The sequence below is a fragment of the Paracoccidioides brasiliensis genome, assembly GCF_000150735.1.
Source record: "Paracoccidioides brasiliensis Pb18 unplaced genomic scaffold supercont2.12, whole genome shotgun sequence".
In the NCBI taxonomy this organism is placed as follows: Eukaryota; Fungi; Ascomycota; class Eurotiomycetes; order Onygenales; family Ajellomycetaceae; genus Paracoccidioides; species Paracoccidioides brasiliensis.
In genome coordinates this window covers 72,371-87,769 of record NW_011371369.1, presented here as the reverse complement: position 1 = coordinate 87,769, position 15,399 = coordinate 72,371, and the positions used below count along the sequence as shown (strand labels likewise).

The 15,399-nt window shown below is 49.4% G+C and overlaps 4 protein-coding genes across 4 annotated transcripts; 1 reads left to right on the top strand and 3 right to left on the bottom strand.

Moving 5' to 3' along the window:
- Positions 1 to 242: 242 nt before the first annotated feature.
- Positions 243 to 1,240, top strand: PADG_07600 (exosome non-catalytic core subunit SKI6; the record flags this gene model as incomplete). Its single annotated transcript, XM_010764766.1, has 2 exons — positions 243 to 568; positions 664 to 1,240. The coding sequence occupies 2 exons, from the start codon at positions 243 to 245 to the stop codon at positions 1,238 to 1,240; spliced, it is 903 nt and encodes a 300-aa protein (XP_010763068.1).
- A 1,203-nt stretch (positions 1,241 to 2,443) lies between these two features.
- On the bottom strand, positions 2,444 to 3,544 carry PADG_12323 (peptidyl-prolyl cis-trans isomerase; the record flags this gene model as incomplete). Its single annotated transcript, XM_010764863.1, has 5 exons — positions 2,444 to 2,663; positions 2,759 to 2,865; positions 2,996 to 3,169; positions 3,223 to 3,251; positions 3,319 to 3,544. 5 exons carry the CDS (start codon positions 3,542 to 3,544, stop codon positions 2,444 to 2,446), a joined length of 756 nt encoding a protein of 251 aa, XP_010763165.1.
- Positions 3,545 to 4,745: 1,201 nt separating this feature from the next.
- PADG_07598 (uncharacterized protein) lies at positions 4,746 to 8,275 on the bottom strand (the record flags this gene model as incomplete). The annotated part of the gene is made up of 3 exons (XM_010764765.1): positions 4,746 to 5,255; positions 5,342 to 6,667; positions 6,800 to 8,275. The coding sequence occupies 3 exons, from the start codon at positions 8,273 to 8,275 to the stop codon at positions 4,746 to 4,748; spliced, it is 3,312 nt and encodes a 1,103-aa protein (XP_010763067.1).
- A 2,635-nt stretch (positions 8,276 to 10,910) lies between these two features.
- On the bottom strand, positions 10,911 to 14,663 carry PADG_07596 (hydroxymethylglutaryl-CoA reductase (NADPH); the record flags this gene model as incomplete). Its single annotated transcript, XM_010764669.1, has 4 exons — positions 10,911 to 11,301; positions 11,379 to 13,765; positions 13,844 to 14,209; positions 14,319 to 14,663. 4 exons carry the CDS (start codon positions 14,661 to 14,663, stop codon positions 10,911 to 10,913), a joined length of 3,489 nt encoding a protein of 1,162 aa, XP_010762971.1.
- Between the last annotated feature and the right edge of the window lie 736 nt (positions 14,664 to 15,399).

Sequence of the window (15,399 nt, the reverse complement as noted above, 5' to 3'; positions counted from 1 at the left end):
AAAACCTTTAAGCCGCCGCCGCACCCCACTGTGAAGATTATACCCATATCACGATTGGTTTGTCTGCGGAGGAGAAGTTGGAATATAGAACCTCCCGAAGTCTTCTCTTCATTTTATCTCATGAGAAACGATCTTGTGCTGTTGTAGTCTCCTCAATCGTTGTTCGGTCGTTGGTAAAAGGGTCACGATATTTACTCTAGCGCTGTGCAAGCACGCGCAAGACCCAGATAAATCCTATCATTATGCCTCTCGACACCTCAACAACATATCGCCTCACAAGACTTAGGCTAGATGGCCGTCGTTGGAATGAACTTCGCTTAATGCAAGCTCAGATCTCCACTAATCCAGCGACATCTGGGTCCTCATATCTCGCAATGGGCAATACCATTGTTATATGTATGGTCCATGGGCCAGCAGAGGGTCGACGATCTGAAGCAACGGGCTCAGCTCGTGAGGGGGCCATTATTTCTGTCGCGGTCAATATCGCAGGTTTCTCTGGTGTTGACAGGAAGAAGAAAAGTTTAGCTGCCGGTGCCGGTGGAGGTGGAGGTGGAGGTGGAGGTGATAGGTTGGTAGCTCGTGTCCATTACCCAAACATGATTAATATTTGGTTATTTTTTTTTAATATATCGGCCCTGTTTATATTTCTAACCAAAGCTACAGACAAGCATCTACCGATCTAGCCATTGCCCTTCGTGATGCCTTCCAACCACACCTACACACCCATCTATACCCACATAGCACAATATCTCTTAACATTTCTGTTCTGTCATCTGATGGCTCCCTCTTCGCAGCTTGTATAAATGCCTGCACCTTGGCATTGGTGGATGCTGGAATACCTATGCCAGGCCTTCTTTGTGCTTGTACAGTCGGAATGAGCGGACGGGCGTCTACACCCGCCACACCAGAAATGAAACGAGTAGGTGGAATCAACGAAAGTTTAGATCCGCTCCTTGACATGTCAATGCCCGAAGAACAAGAACTTCCGTTCATGACTGTTGCAAATTCAAATCCAGCCCCTCCGGGACACGACCCCATGGATGATGAAGAGGACAACCAGATGCTGTCAGTTGTCCAGATGGAGTCTGGCGTACATATATCATATCTGGAAACTATGTTCGCAGTAGGGTTCGACGGATGTAAGCAGGTCAGGGAGATCCTGAACGGCGTGCTAAAAGCGGCAGGCCGAAAAGTGCTGGAAGGGGAGGGCGAAGGATTGGCTGATGGCATCGAACGATGAGCCGAATTACTTAATTATTTCGTTGTGCAGCGGATGGAGCTGGGAATCCTATCGCGTCGAGTCACAGACCGAACCTTTTTCATTCGAAAATTGCTAAGATACCGCCTCTCTGGTTTTGTTCTTCATTTACTACCCGGATCTGCCTGGAACAAGAATTTACAACACGAGAAAAACCATGAAGATTACAGACACATGGTAGAGATGCTCTTAAGCTGGGTCAAGGGTTGCCCCTGATGACGCGAAGCTTTGTTTCAATTCTGGAGTTGGGGAAGTTTGCGATGCCTTCGACGAAGAGACAAGGCTTCCCATCCATCTGCTTGCCTACAACGACATGAAAGCTTTTCGTCCGTGACCGATTGAAAGATTTCGGCATGATAGATGAACTACGTACCCGGGTCTGCGACAGTAAAGAAACCCTGGTACGCCTGATCACAAAAATAGCTGATGGATCTTTCTTTGGGTGACATGAGTGCTGAAATCATTGAGGGGTAAATTACATTACCATCGTCAACTTTATAGTCTCCTAAAACATACTGAAAAATGGGCCACAAGAAATGGAGCCCCTTTTCTATCCTTTGCTTGAATCGATTGATCGAAATGATCCAACCGCGGTTTATCGGACGTCTGCCGTGGTGTTGATCTTAAAAGAGGAATCAAGAAAAATCACCATTGCGTACGAATTGTTTCCTTATTGTATTTATGAAAACAATCCCAGTTTCACTACGGATAACTATGCTAAACTCTGGGGCTTTATCGGTGATTGACAATTAATGGCAATAAATAGGCTGAGCGATCAATGCAAAGAATAGTATACTAGAACTTGTTGATGTCAGTGAGCCGTTTCTTTCTCACCAGCGATCTGAACACAACCCCGAGCCAACGCCTCGTGTTTCTGTGACCCAGCGGTCTCTCTTCGATCTTATGCTCGTTCAGTCCACAATGGCACGCCTCTTGTAAAGGATTCAATGTTTCTGACGCCATCTATCAAATACATCTGGCCATGTTACACTCGTAGCAGATTACCAGATATTGATATCTAAATACAGATGAGCCATGTAAATCGGTTTTTTTCCTGCCCTCTACAATTCCTGCTGTACTGTACAATTGCCCCTCTTCATCACCATAGCTCACCCTTCATACCTTCAAAAAACGAAAAAGACAAAAATAAAAAGAAAGCCTCCTTCCTTTCTAAAATACAGAAACTTAAACAGCTGTTTCGTCCTTGATCTCACCGCAGTCAACAATTTGGGGTGTAATATCTGCTGTAATTCGGCCCTGGTCACTGCCACTCTTCTCGATCTTTTTAAGGATGTCTATGTATTTATTATCGTTCTTGTCCTTTTGCACGACCTTGCCGAAAACGACGTGCCTACCATCGAGGAAGCTGGTTTCCGTGGTCGTGATAAAAAATTGAGAGCCGTTGCTGAAATCGTCGGGGACAGACTAAGTTAATACTACAAGTTTGCAACGGGGGCAATGGGAAAAGTGAAGTTGAAATTAAATGGCAGGTAGACGTACGTGTTTGGGCCGGCATTGGCCATAGAGAGATAGCCCGGTCCCTTGTGGCTGAGCTTGAAGTTCTCATCGGGGAACCTGTCTCCGTAGATGGACTTGCCACCAGTTCCCTATATACATATAGAAGTTAGCTAAAACTCGCAGATAGTCCAAAAACCGAGTAAATGCGTGATCTGGCAACAGCAAGAAGAAGAAAACAAGGAAGAAGGTGGAAACGGAACTGAGGGTTTTTGAACTTACGTTACCACGGGTGAAGTCGCCACCCTGGATCATGAATCCCGGGATGATGCGGTGGAAATAAGAGCCCTTGTAACCAAATTTGTCCTCTCGAGAAAACGCAGAGGGCACGGAAGTTCTCCGCGGTCTTAGGGACGACATCGTCGAAGAGCTCGAACTCAATTCGTTCCTGAACGGCTATTATGAAGAAAGGATTGGTTAAAGAAATTAGTTTATGTTACAATTCGAACAGGTCGGATTTTTTGCCATTCAATTGACACTGATATCATTACAAATAAGAGGCAAGTCGAATAACTACACTCCTTGCAGGAGCCAAGATAACTTACCCTGCTTCGTATCCGGATCCGAGAATTTGACGTCGAAGAATGTTTTGATAGTCGCGGTTGCGGGGGATGAATGGAACGAACGGAGATGGGCGTTGGAGTGGGAGAGGGAGCGAAGCGCAGATGAGGCGGAAGAGGCAGCGGAAGAAGATGAAGAAGCCCGGAGGACGGAGGAAGAAAACTGCAGAAGAGGGAGAGTGGTTGGCAGCGATCGTGCGAGGAAGGACATGTTGGGCGTGTTGGACGTGTGTGTGTATAGATGGATGTAATATTCTACGTTTCCAGCTTGGTTAGCATGCAACAACCATAAGGCGACAGAATGAGCATCAAACTTTATAATAAATACAATAAATACATAGGAGATTGGAAAGTGAAATCACTTACACAAAATATGTATATATCTTTAATGATAACACTGCAAATAAGGAGGTATATATTCGCAAAGTTAGCCCAGTGCAGCTATTCCTACTAGCCTCTCGTTTGGCAAAGCCTCTCAAGAGCTCTTTTGGTCCGGGTTGACGGTGAAGAACCCGTGGTGGTAGATATCCAGAGAGACACCAATTGACAAAGTATGCATGATGCATGGACAACTCTCGTAGGTGGCTAATCTCCGCTACGGATGATTGATTGCATTCATCCTTTGCTCTCAAAGCAAAGTCTTCCGGGAGAACCCTCCTCCCATCTCCGGAGGTCTCTTCTTCTATGACATCAAACCATAGCCAAGGCCAATTGGGGAGGGAAAATTCAAAGAGATGCAGCAAAGAAGCAGTGGAAAGGTTATATAAATACTTACATACAGAATTCCTTGCTGGGATGGGTTGTTCAGGACCGGAAGAAGTTGTAAAAGTACACGGCAAAAATTGGTTCAAGGTCAACAGCTGAAAGCCGAATAGTGAACTTTAATATCAGAAATTGTTTTCAGATATGACTAAGCAGTTAGCGCGGGGGAACGCAATTGTTAACTACAGCAGTCAGAATAAGAAATCCAAAGACCTGTCCCGTTATCCCAAAAAAGCATTATTACTTAGGAAGAATGTTCGTATAAATTCCATATATTTAATATCGAATGGGAGCAAAATGAGCTTATTGAAGAAATCAAGAATGACAAAAACAAAGAGAGATATTATCCTAGCCAAAACTCCACACTCACTATATACAAGCATCACCAAATACAATTCACCCCATATCCCATGCAAATACAGTACAAAAAAAACCTAAGTATGTAAAACATACCGAAAAAGGGAACAATAACAGAGGCGAATAGACGAAACTGTTACGTTGCTGGATGAGCAAACAATTTACAAAAAAAAAAAAGAAAAAGAAAAAGAAAAAAAAAAAAAAAAAAAAAAACTAAAAAACACCTTATGCAATTTCTCATCTCATCGGGAATCGTCATCGTCCTCCTCCCGTGTTAACTCCACCGCCACCCATCACACCCATCTCATATCAAGTCTCTGCACCAGCTCCTTCGTCTCCCTCGCAATCTCGAAAGCAATCGGCAGCAACTTCCCCATAACATCCCGCACCTCCACAACGCTCATAGCCTTCCCGCCCAAAGCGCCCTCCTTCGCTAATCTATCCCGGCAACAGGAAAGGTTGCGAATGATTGGGCCTGCGCGGTCGCGGAGGTTGTTACTGCTACTGCTGCTGTTGCTGCCGCTGCTGCTGCCGTTGTCACTGCTGCTGTTGTCGCTGCTGCTACTGCTGCTACTGCTGCTGCTATTGTTGTTGTCATCGTTTGAGGTGGAGGGATGTTTCTGCTGCTTCAGCTGCTCTTGCGCCATCGCATTCTCCGTCATGGAGATAATCCTACTGACGACAGAGGAGATTGCGTCGATATGCACGCGTATAGCGGACATGTCGTCTGGCTCTGCACGGATAGAGGAGACGAGAGCCTGGATGGATTGAACGACGCCATCTGTTTGTTCTTCCAGGTAGACCTGCCATCGTAACAAATGTGGATCGATAATTAAACATATGTACATTTTACCCCGTGCTTGCCAGTAAGTTGAGTTTATATACTTACCCTGAGCTCCTCTAACTCCCCATCCACCTCCTCTATACCAAGCCCAGTCTTCCCAAGCATTTGCCCATTCGAAAACGTCTTCCGGTGCATCTGCATATGTCCCCCCGCACCCGAAGCCACTGACGCCATCCGCGAATGCTGCGCAGAATGCGGCGAGCTAATAGCGCTGTACACAGATTCATTCCCACTCAACCTGTCCAGGCTAGACGGGACGCTGAAGTAGGTTGGTGACTGCATTATGGCGTCCAGATCATCACCATCCCCAACACCATCATTGTCTTCAATCTCCTCTGCGGGAGTCGGGCGAACCCTGACGATACGGATCAGGTCGACAATTGCGGCTGAGAGATGTGAGGCTGCTGCGTCGAGTAGAGATACGGGGGATATCCCATTGCTGTTTGCGAAGTCCTTGGAGGCGGTGATAAGGTTGTTTGCTGTGGCCGAGACGCGGATTTTGGCACGGGAGCGAATGTGTGATGATGGCGTTAGCTGATCATCAGCTGCTTTCCCATTTGACTGGGCAGATTCGACGTCTTGTGTTATATGGCGGACAGCGAAGACGACGGCTTTCATCTGCTCGAGAACATATGCTGGATCTGCCATGCGTGCAGTGCGCAAGAGCTCGTCGATGGATATTTGGAATTTGGTAAGGTGGACATCGTTGACTAGTCCGTCTGGATGGCTGATGTCGTTTTCCGTTGCGGCAATGGTTGCGACGTCTTGGATGTTATGTCCTGGAAGCCCAAGTGAGGGGGATCGTAGATGTTGTAGTTGTGTTTTCGTCTTTGCGTAGCGGTTCTTCCAGAGCTTAACCTCTTCTTCCATCCTGTGAAAGTCCTGTGTGAGGCGTTCTTCGCGTTCCCAACGTTCCTGCGTCCGATCAGACAGCGCCCGCATCTCCTGCAGGAAGTTGGAGGCCTCTTTTCGGACTTGTTCTGTGACTTCACGTTGCTTTTGAAGCTCCTCCTTAAGTTCCTGGTTTTCCCGTTCGGAATCTTCAGCTCGCGATTTCCATACACCGCTATCTATGTCGGTCTCTCTACCTCTACCTCTGTCTATCTCTCTGCCCATCTCTAAATCTGTGTTCCGAGCCGCAGCTGCCGCTGTCAAAGCCTGCTGAATTTGCTGCCGTAAATCCTGTTCTCGATTTTCATATTCCCTTCGTTCGCCTTCTAACTGATCCTGCAGCGAAACATTTAGATGCTGCAGATTTTGCAACTCTAAAAGCTTCGCTTCCAAATGCGACTTCATCTTGTCCCACTCTTCTCTTTTCCGATCCCAATCTTTTCTCATACTTTCCCACTGTTGTCTTTCAGAATCCAAAGACTGGGAAATGTTAAAGATGTCAGTAAACACATTCAACAGCAAAAATAAAATAAACCAAAATAAAATAAGCCAAATGAAAACACAGACAAAGACAAAAAACAAAGAACTAGATATGTATCCAGAACAACTCACATCAGAATTACCCCTAACCTCGGCCCGCAGCCTATCAGCCTCGCCAACCTTCTCTTTCAACTGAGCCTCCAACTCATCCACCCTCTTCTCCAACTTAGACACCTGCCCCCGCGCCTCAGCCAACATCTCCTTTTCCCTCTCCGAATCAACTCCAACTCCAAGTCCAGCTCCATTCCCATTCCCAACCAGCGTCATCGTCGTCTCCTTCCGACTCTCCAACACCTTATCCAATGCAAATGCATCGCTTCTCCGATCCGGATCATCATCCTCATACTGCATGCCATCAACCCCATCAACCCCATCATGCACATAATCAATCTCACCGTCATCTTCTCCACCTTCATCGCTGCCCTCAACATCCTCCTCAACCATCGTACTCTTATTCGGCACAATGGTATTACTCTGAAACGATTTCGGAAGCGGCCCATTTTCAGGTATCATTTCACCATTGATATCTAAACCAGTTGTGGAGGCGTTCAATGAACCCTGGCGGGGGGGAAATCGGGCGCTTGGCGGGTGCGGGTCAGGCGGCAAACCCCCCCGGAGGCCCAGACCGCCGGGACCCGGGCCTCGAGAGTGTGTGCGGAGAGGGGCAGGGTAGCTATTTGTCCCGTAGCTCGAGGAATCGTTAGAACCTGGGCGTGGATCATAGCCGTTGCTGCTGGAAGCGTATCCGCCTCCAACAACACTGCGCACACTCAGTGCGGGACTCATTCTGCGACTTGCAGGATCCATGTTGGCGAAGTGAGGGAGGCGCCGTTCCAACTCGCACAGCACGTCGGCAGCCAGGTCTATGAAGCGTGGTTGTAGCAGGGTGGATAACTTCTGGCGCGCCTGGTTGCGCTTTTCGTGGAATTCTTGACGCGGGAGCAAGTAGGGTGGTACATCTGGCCTGTTGCCACCGGGTCGATTGGGCGATTGAGCCTGTCGGCGGAGCAACTCGTCGTAGACATCTGTACTCAATTCCATGACCTGGCCTGGGGAGAGGCGGAGGAGTTTGTCGCGGGCCTTACTTGCCCGTGAAGCGTTGAGGTCCTCTCGGCCCTGTCCCTGCATGAACCGTTTTAGTATCGCGTAATGCTTCCGTAGCAGGTCCTCCATCATGCCATATCTCCTGCTCCGCTGGTCGGAAAGGGTTCCATCACTGACCCTTGACTTAGAGGCGACCGAGCTGGGGGGTGAGGGGTTTTGGGACTTGGCCGACGGCCGATGCAGAGCAAGGGCATTGTTCCCGTAGACACCATTGGTACCATTGAAATTCGGGGGCCCGCTGCTGTTGATGAGACCATTAGGACCAATGTCAGGAGCATTTAATTCCAGAGGATTGAAGGGTGGGCCACCTGATCTCGGGGTGGATGCTGGGGCGCTTCGACCGGGCGGGGGAGCGGGAGATTTGGAGGGATCGAGTTTGTTGCTCATGGAGTGGAAATGGTTGGTTCCGGGCCATATGCTTTCGTCAGCAGAAATGCGTGACATTGTCTCCCTGGGTGACTGAGCAGGGCATTCCCGTATAGGTGTAGCGGGGAGGTTAAGCGGCTAGGAAGGAGAGAAGAGAGAAAGGGGAGGGGGGGGAGGTGAGGGAAGGAAAAATGAACCAAAGGAAAAAGAGAGTGGTTGGTTATCTGGAACCCCTTGTTTTCACAGCATTGGGAGCGAACATTAATTAATCAATGATGGTTTGAACGGATATGCAGATTTGTTCGTTGTATGCAACTGCGCTTTTTGTGTCTCTTCTCTCCTTTCCCTTCAGTTCAGGTTTCCAAGAATTGTATATTTTTTCTCTCTCCTCGGGATGGCTGGGCTGACTGGCTAGCTGGCAGGTTTTGGCCGTATGGAGCGTCTGGAGAGGAGTACGTTTCACCAGCCGAATAGCGGTCTGGGAGTGTTGAGAATAGCCGCAGACGAGGCACAAGGGAGGGTCAGGACGAAGAGCAGAATGAAAGGTCGTAACGAGCGTGTCGAGAAACAATAACAGCAGCAGAGAGGACAAGTTTCATGGAGACGAGGTTGGCAGCAGATTCGGTAGGTGGTTTGGAGACTAGGGTTAGGGGTAGGGAGGTAGGGGATTAGGGGTTGGGGGGGGTTGGGGGGTTGGGGGGTTTGGTGGCGAGGATGGTGGTGGTGGTGGTGGTGGCGGAGAAGTGGAGATCGTGAGATGGTTGAAGGAACAACCAAGCGGAGGAGGACGAAGAGGGAGATGAAAAGAGGCGACGACCACTGGGGTAACTAAACTGTTAGCCTTGGCGGAACGAATGCAGCGTGTTGTTCCGTCTTGTCCAAATCTGGGACGCGACGGGAGAGTTCGAGCGGGTGGACGAAGAAGAGGAAAATCAGGAGATCTTCGCTACGGAGGACGGCAGGGGGGGAGAGTGTGTCTTCTCTGGCAGACGATCAGCCACGCTGGCTCTGGCCCCAAGGTTCGATCGGGGTAGGTTTTCACAGGTAGGAAATGAAGAGAGCGAGTGGATGGAGTAGACAGAACGAGGGGGAATGAAGAAAGCTGAAATGCGTGAATTACGGAATCCCTAGGGATTGTTGCAAGAGGATGATGGATGATGATCTCAGATGATGCATTTCCACCCCTCTCTCCCTTCCCTCCCCTTTACCCTTCCCCTTCTCCCAGCCCCCTTTTCTGTGCAGGAGGTTGAGAGGTTTGGTTGGAATTGAGGAAAATAGGAGGAGGATGACGAAGACTCGATCTACACAGAGGTCTCCGAGAAACCCACAACTAACAGATCCCTGAGCGACTAAGTAAATAAGCCCTGGGGCCCAACCCTGGAAAACCGCGCAGACAGACTCCAACAACAAACCAGAAACGATGATTAATTGAAGTATATAGTTAAAGGGTCCTGCTCGGGCCCTGGCTAGCAGCCGAATAGGCACGCTGCAATCACGAGTCAGCCACCGCAGTGAGCGACGCTACTGGGATGTTTTAGTTACTGATTTGATGGAAGAGCCATACGGGTGTTACGCTTGTTACGCGCTGTGTTGCGTCTCGTCTCTCTTGACTGCGTCGGTGCGTGCTGCTCGTATTTGCATGATCTACCTACCCGCCGGTTAAACCATCAGTGGACGGTTTAGCGTGTAGGCGCTGTTGAACTCTCGGGGGAAGACCGAGAGTCTGCAGATGAACATTAACTGGGACTCCCTCCACCATTGTCAGGTTGTTCTACTGAGAAAAGAAGCCGAGCTGATTTCCCAACTAAACCCGGTCCAGGAACAGGAACAGGGAACAGGGAACAGGGAGTTGTACCCACTTTCTGGAAGAAACCTTGGAAATGTCAACAGGCCTGGCTCCTCTCTCTCTCTCAAATAAGGATAGTGTAGTGAGCAGGTCGGCGTTTATTTCCCCACGGGTTCTTGGGTTCCAGTGGTTGAGATTAGTTATCTAGGTTCAAGTCAATCCTTGGAAATCTTACAGTTTGTAAGGTTGGTTTACCGAAATACGATGGCATTCTGAACATTTACATAAGAAAGCGAGCGGTGAGGAGACGGCGGAAATTCGGGAGAAAAAAGTTATTCCGTCAAAGCTCTCGGTTCGATGACGGACAGAAATGCCCTTTTTAAAGAAAAATAAGATTGATTGGATATCTCTATATGCACTGTGCCCACCACCAGTTGGCTCGTGAGAGTCCAAGAACCGAAGCGAAGAGGGGAACGGAGGGGGTACGACAGAAAAGGGATATGTACATATACAGGTGTAGTCGTGGGAAACAGTAACGTGAATCAACGGTCATCACAAAACAGACAAGACCGGCGGGGAATGGTAGGCGATATGCAGGTTCTCCATAGCTTCTCCTCTCGTCTCCTCTCTTCTTCTGTACATGTGAGTTTTATATGTAACCAGGACCGACAAAAAAAGCACATTGACACACAAAACACCAAAAGAGCTACAACAAGGAGCAGGAAGAGAGATGAGGATGGAAGATGAAGACAAGATACTTTAAAAGTTAAGACCAATAAGCAAAATTCCCAGTGGATATACGCTCCATATATGCCGTGGCGGGGGGAACATGAGAAAACGCAAAATGTTAGGAAGACACGACATCTGTTCATCACACCAACTAACAAAAGGAAATATAAAAAATAAAATAAAATTACACAAGCCCTTTTATTGCCCAGCCCGTGTCATCGCCAACCCCCTCGCAGCCCCCACCGCCGCCGAAACCGGCGTAACAGACCGCGTGGGCACCGCGCTAGGCGTAACCGTCGACGCTGCGCCTGCGCCTGCAACCGACACTGCACTCCTGTTGTGCGCCATGTGCGCCCGAACGAGATGTCCCGCTGCCAACGCACTGCACAAACTCAATTCACCTGCCAGGACAGCAGCGGCGATGATGCGGGCGAGCTGTCGAGCATTGTCACCCGGATTGGTGGGGTGCGCGCCACGGACGCCGAGGAGTTCGAGCATGGCCGATTGAGCTTCGAGAATTGTGCCGCCGCCTATGGTGCCGACTTCGATGGAAGGCATGGAGACGGAGATTTGGAGGTTGCCATTTACGCTGTTGTGGTCTGGTTAGTGGGATGTTGAAGGGGTCTGGGGTTGGGGTTGGGGGGGGGGGGAACAAGGGAATCTCACTTCTTCATAATGGTGATACAATTGCTACTCTCGACATTCTGCGCGGGATCCTGGCCCGTCGCAATGAACAATGCGGTCACAATATTCGACGCATGCGCATTGAACCCACCAATGCTCCCCGCCATGGCGCTCCCGATCAAATTCTTGCTCGTATTCAGCTCGACGAGCGTCTCGACGTCGCTCTTCAGCACGCCACGGACCACGTCGGCAGGTATGATCGCTTCAGCAACGACTGCCTTGCCCCGTCCCTCAATCCAATTTACAGCAGCAGGTTTCTTATCGGCACAGTAATTCCCCGAAATGGATACGACAGTCATGTCGTCGAACCCCGCTTCCGTGGACATGACCTGCAGCGCCTTCTCGACACCCTTGGATATCATATTCATCCCCATCGCATCGCCTGTCGTGGTTTTGAAACGGATGTACAAGTTCGTGCCGGCCATGGCCGTCTTCATCGACTGCAATCTCGCAAAGCGGCTCGTGGAGTTGAATGCGTGCTTCATTACGGCTTGTCCTTCTTCAGAATCTAGCCAGACTTTCGCTGCGCCTGCTCGAGTCAGCGTTGGGAAGCTAACACAGGGTCCGCGGGTCATGCCATCGCCTGTGAGTACAGTAATAGCCCCGCCGCCAGCGTTGATTGCTTTGCAGCCACGACTTGTACTCGCAACAAGAACACCTTCCGTTGTAGCCATGGGGATGAAGTAGCTTGTTCCATCGATGACGAGCGGTCCTGCGAGGCCTAGTGGGAGTGGAAGATAACCGACGACGTTTTCGCAGCAGGCGCCATGGACGAGGGTGTAGTTGTAATCCTTGTACGGGAGCTTGCAGGATTCGAATGAGCTGGTTAGTTCAGCTGTAAGCGGGTTTCGGGAAATGACGGCTCTTCTGATCTTCACTGCGCGTGTAAGTGCGTCGATGCGGGGGATGCTGGGGTCTTCCATCGTCTTTTCGAGGGCGTAGCCAGGGATCTTGCCGCACAGGGACAGATCAATTAATTCCTCGTCCGTCAAGAAGGGGGCCAACTTCTCCTTGAGCAGCTTCTCGCACTCTTCGCGTGTTCGAAGTGTGCCATTCACCTTAATTTCCTCTTTCCTCTGCTCCTCCTTATGGTCGATTTCGGGCTCTTTCGGAGTGTGACTAACTGTTTCGGGCTCTTTAATGCTCCACCGCGCAGCGTTGAAGAGGTAACCATTAAGGATAACACTGAGAGTTAAAGCGGCAATAATCCACTTGCTGATGATTGGATCATCAAGACTCTTCAGCAGGCTTTCGATAACTTTACCCCCAACAGCATCCAAAAATTGATCTGTATATTCAATGTCAAAAATTCCACCTTCCTCCGCTTCCGCATAGTGCACAGAGGGATATTCGAGATTGTATTTGATAGGTGCTAATACAGTCACCACGGTTTCTTGCTGCTTGCTCTTTGAAGTGACGTAAATCGCATCAAGGCCGTTCTCCGCAACTTTAAACGGATCGATTGGGGCAGGTGATAAGACGTTGGTGATTTTCGATAGTGCGGGGAAAAGAAGTCCATCCTGACGATTTCGGAATGGTAGCGTGCACAGGTTGAAAGCATTGACAAGCACGAATCCACCCACCATCAAAATCTTGAACTTGGGGACACTGCTCGCCTTGACCTTCTTGCCAAACACCCCATTCGTACTTCCCCGGCTGTCTCCATTTGCTCCACTCTCATCCGCGCTCATACGAGGCCAATCATTGCTAGCTGCCACACTCTCCGCAACGTAGCGGGTAATACCATCCTCTTCCAACGCCTTGCGAAGAGCAATATGCCGCTTGATCCGATTGATCTCCAACTTGATGCAGAGGATCGTAGTGTAAAACGTGAAGAGCAGGACACAATCGAAGAACAAAATCCATGCAGCAAGGAAGCAAAACTGTCTTAGACCGCCTTGGACACCAGATGCGGCACCAGCAACCAGAATGGCAATTTCAATACAGTAGTCACGAACGATTTCGAAGCCCTTTGATTTGATGGCGAACTGGATAGCGTCCTGGATGGAGTGTGGTGAGGAGGGGGGAACAGTGGCAGCATTCGAACCTACTTGCCTTGCGGGTGTCTGGCGACGCGTGTCCAGGGAGGCTGAGAGGACCGCCTTTGTTAGAATGATGGGCTTTTCGAATCCGATCGTAACTACTAGGAAGGGGAGGCCCTCTGATAAGAGAACCATGTTGATGGTGACGCCCAGTTTCGTGGTGACGAGGAGGCCAAAGAGGAAGGAAAATGCCCCCGAGAAAAGGACGGTGGTTGCAAGCCAGAATTTGGAGCCAAGGCGTCTCATGGAGAGGAACAGGGAGACAAAGGTAAGATGCATAGATATATAACCGAGCACCATGATAATGATATCGACGGTTTCCGCATGCTATGACAAAATATATGTTAGCAGTAGTTTCAGAAACATTATATGGTTGATAATCCGCAGCGCTGAGTTGCAGCATACCTTCAAAAGATCAACAAACGAATTCCACGCATCAGTCAACCAGATCCGCAGTGCACGTCGCGACCCCGACCCGGAGCTACGAGCAGCTTTCATGATCCATTTTTTCTGCTCGCCACCATCCTGAGCATCCTGAGACTCTGGAATTTCCTGGGAAGCTTTCAAGAAATCTGATATCTGCTCATAGGGCACCGCGAATGCCAGGGAAGAATCATGGGAGATGGGGGAGAGCAAGTTGGGGGTATGCGGGATAGGAAATGCGGAGCAGTTAGCGGGGCATTGGACGTTTTCTGCGACGGGAGCTGTCTTCGGGGAACGGGATGACGAGTCTGGGAATATGAAAGTTGTGAGGGCAAGATGCTGTACAGCCTGCACAGTTAAAATGGGGAAATAGTTAGCATCGTTCCCTAAAATGCTGTAGACATAAAATTGAAAAACAAGAAAGAAAAGAAGAAGAAGAAAAAAGAGGCTACCCTACCTCATTCCCCTCAATCTCCGCAGTATCGTCAACCTGCCATCTCCACCCCGTCGCCTCTCCCAGTCTCAAATTCCTCGCCCCCTTCAACAACGGCTCAACATCCAGCTGTCCGGGACCCACACCCACGTCCCTTACCGCATCGAACAAGCTCCCCTCCAACAACCCAACATATGTCGTACTGGCAAGCACAGCGATTACCACAATGGTATGGATGGGATGCAAACATGCTCTGCGAGACACAGCTTGCAGCGCTTGTGTCAAGCGGCGATTCAGCCATCCGGCGTCAGCCGAGTCTGCGGCATTGACGTTGCGGAAACGCTGGGGGATAAGCCAGGAGCCTCTCATGACCTTTTAGGCAGCTTTTTTTTAATTGAAAAGAAATTGGAGGAAGAGCCAACGTTATAATCCCAGAATTGAGAGGGGCGGATATTGCGACACGGGTATGGTGTAGTTGTGCAGGAGGGGGGAGACGGGATGATAACGAGGCTGTCTATCTATCTAACCATCACTCCCGCGAACATGGGGTATGCAAAATGGTAGATTCGGAAAGACCGGATGAAAGAGGGAATGGAGTATGGATATTATCTATTGTGGCCTAGACAAAGAGTTTGGTGTTAGAGGGTTCATTGGTAAGGTGTTCAGTGATGGAGAAGGACACAGTAACTGCCGGTACAGTACATGTAAGGGGATGTGAGCCGTCATGTTCTCATACTCACAAAAGTAATTCTCCCAAGACAATACCCCAATGACAGTGGTGTAAACTGGAAACCCAAAGGTGAAAGAGAGAATGCCCACGCGAAAATAGCCTGATTAAGGCTGTTGAGGGAGGGCTCTAAAAAAGGAGAAGCAAGGGAGAAACGGACGACTGCGTAAGCCGAAAAATACACAATACAGGATGCTGCGTAGCCGGGTATCAGCAATTACGAGTCACGATAAAATAATTTTAAGAAAAGGACAAGCGGGAGAGGAAAAGGGAATCGAGCAGGGTTATTAGGAACAATCCACGAGAGGATTGAAACCGAGTCCCAGGGGAGTCTCGAAGAGGGAGATATCACACAAAGGGGGGGGGGGGGGGGGGGGG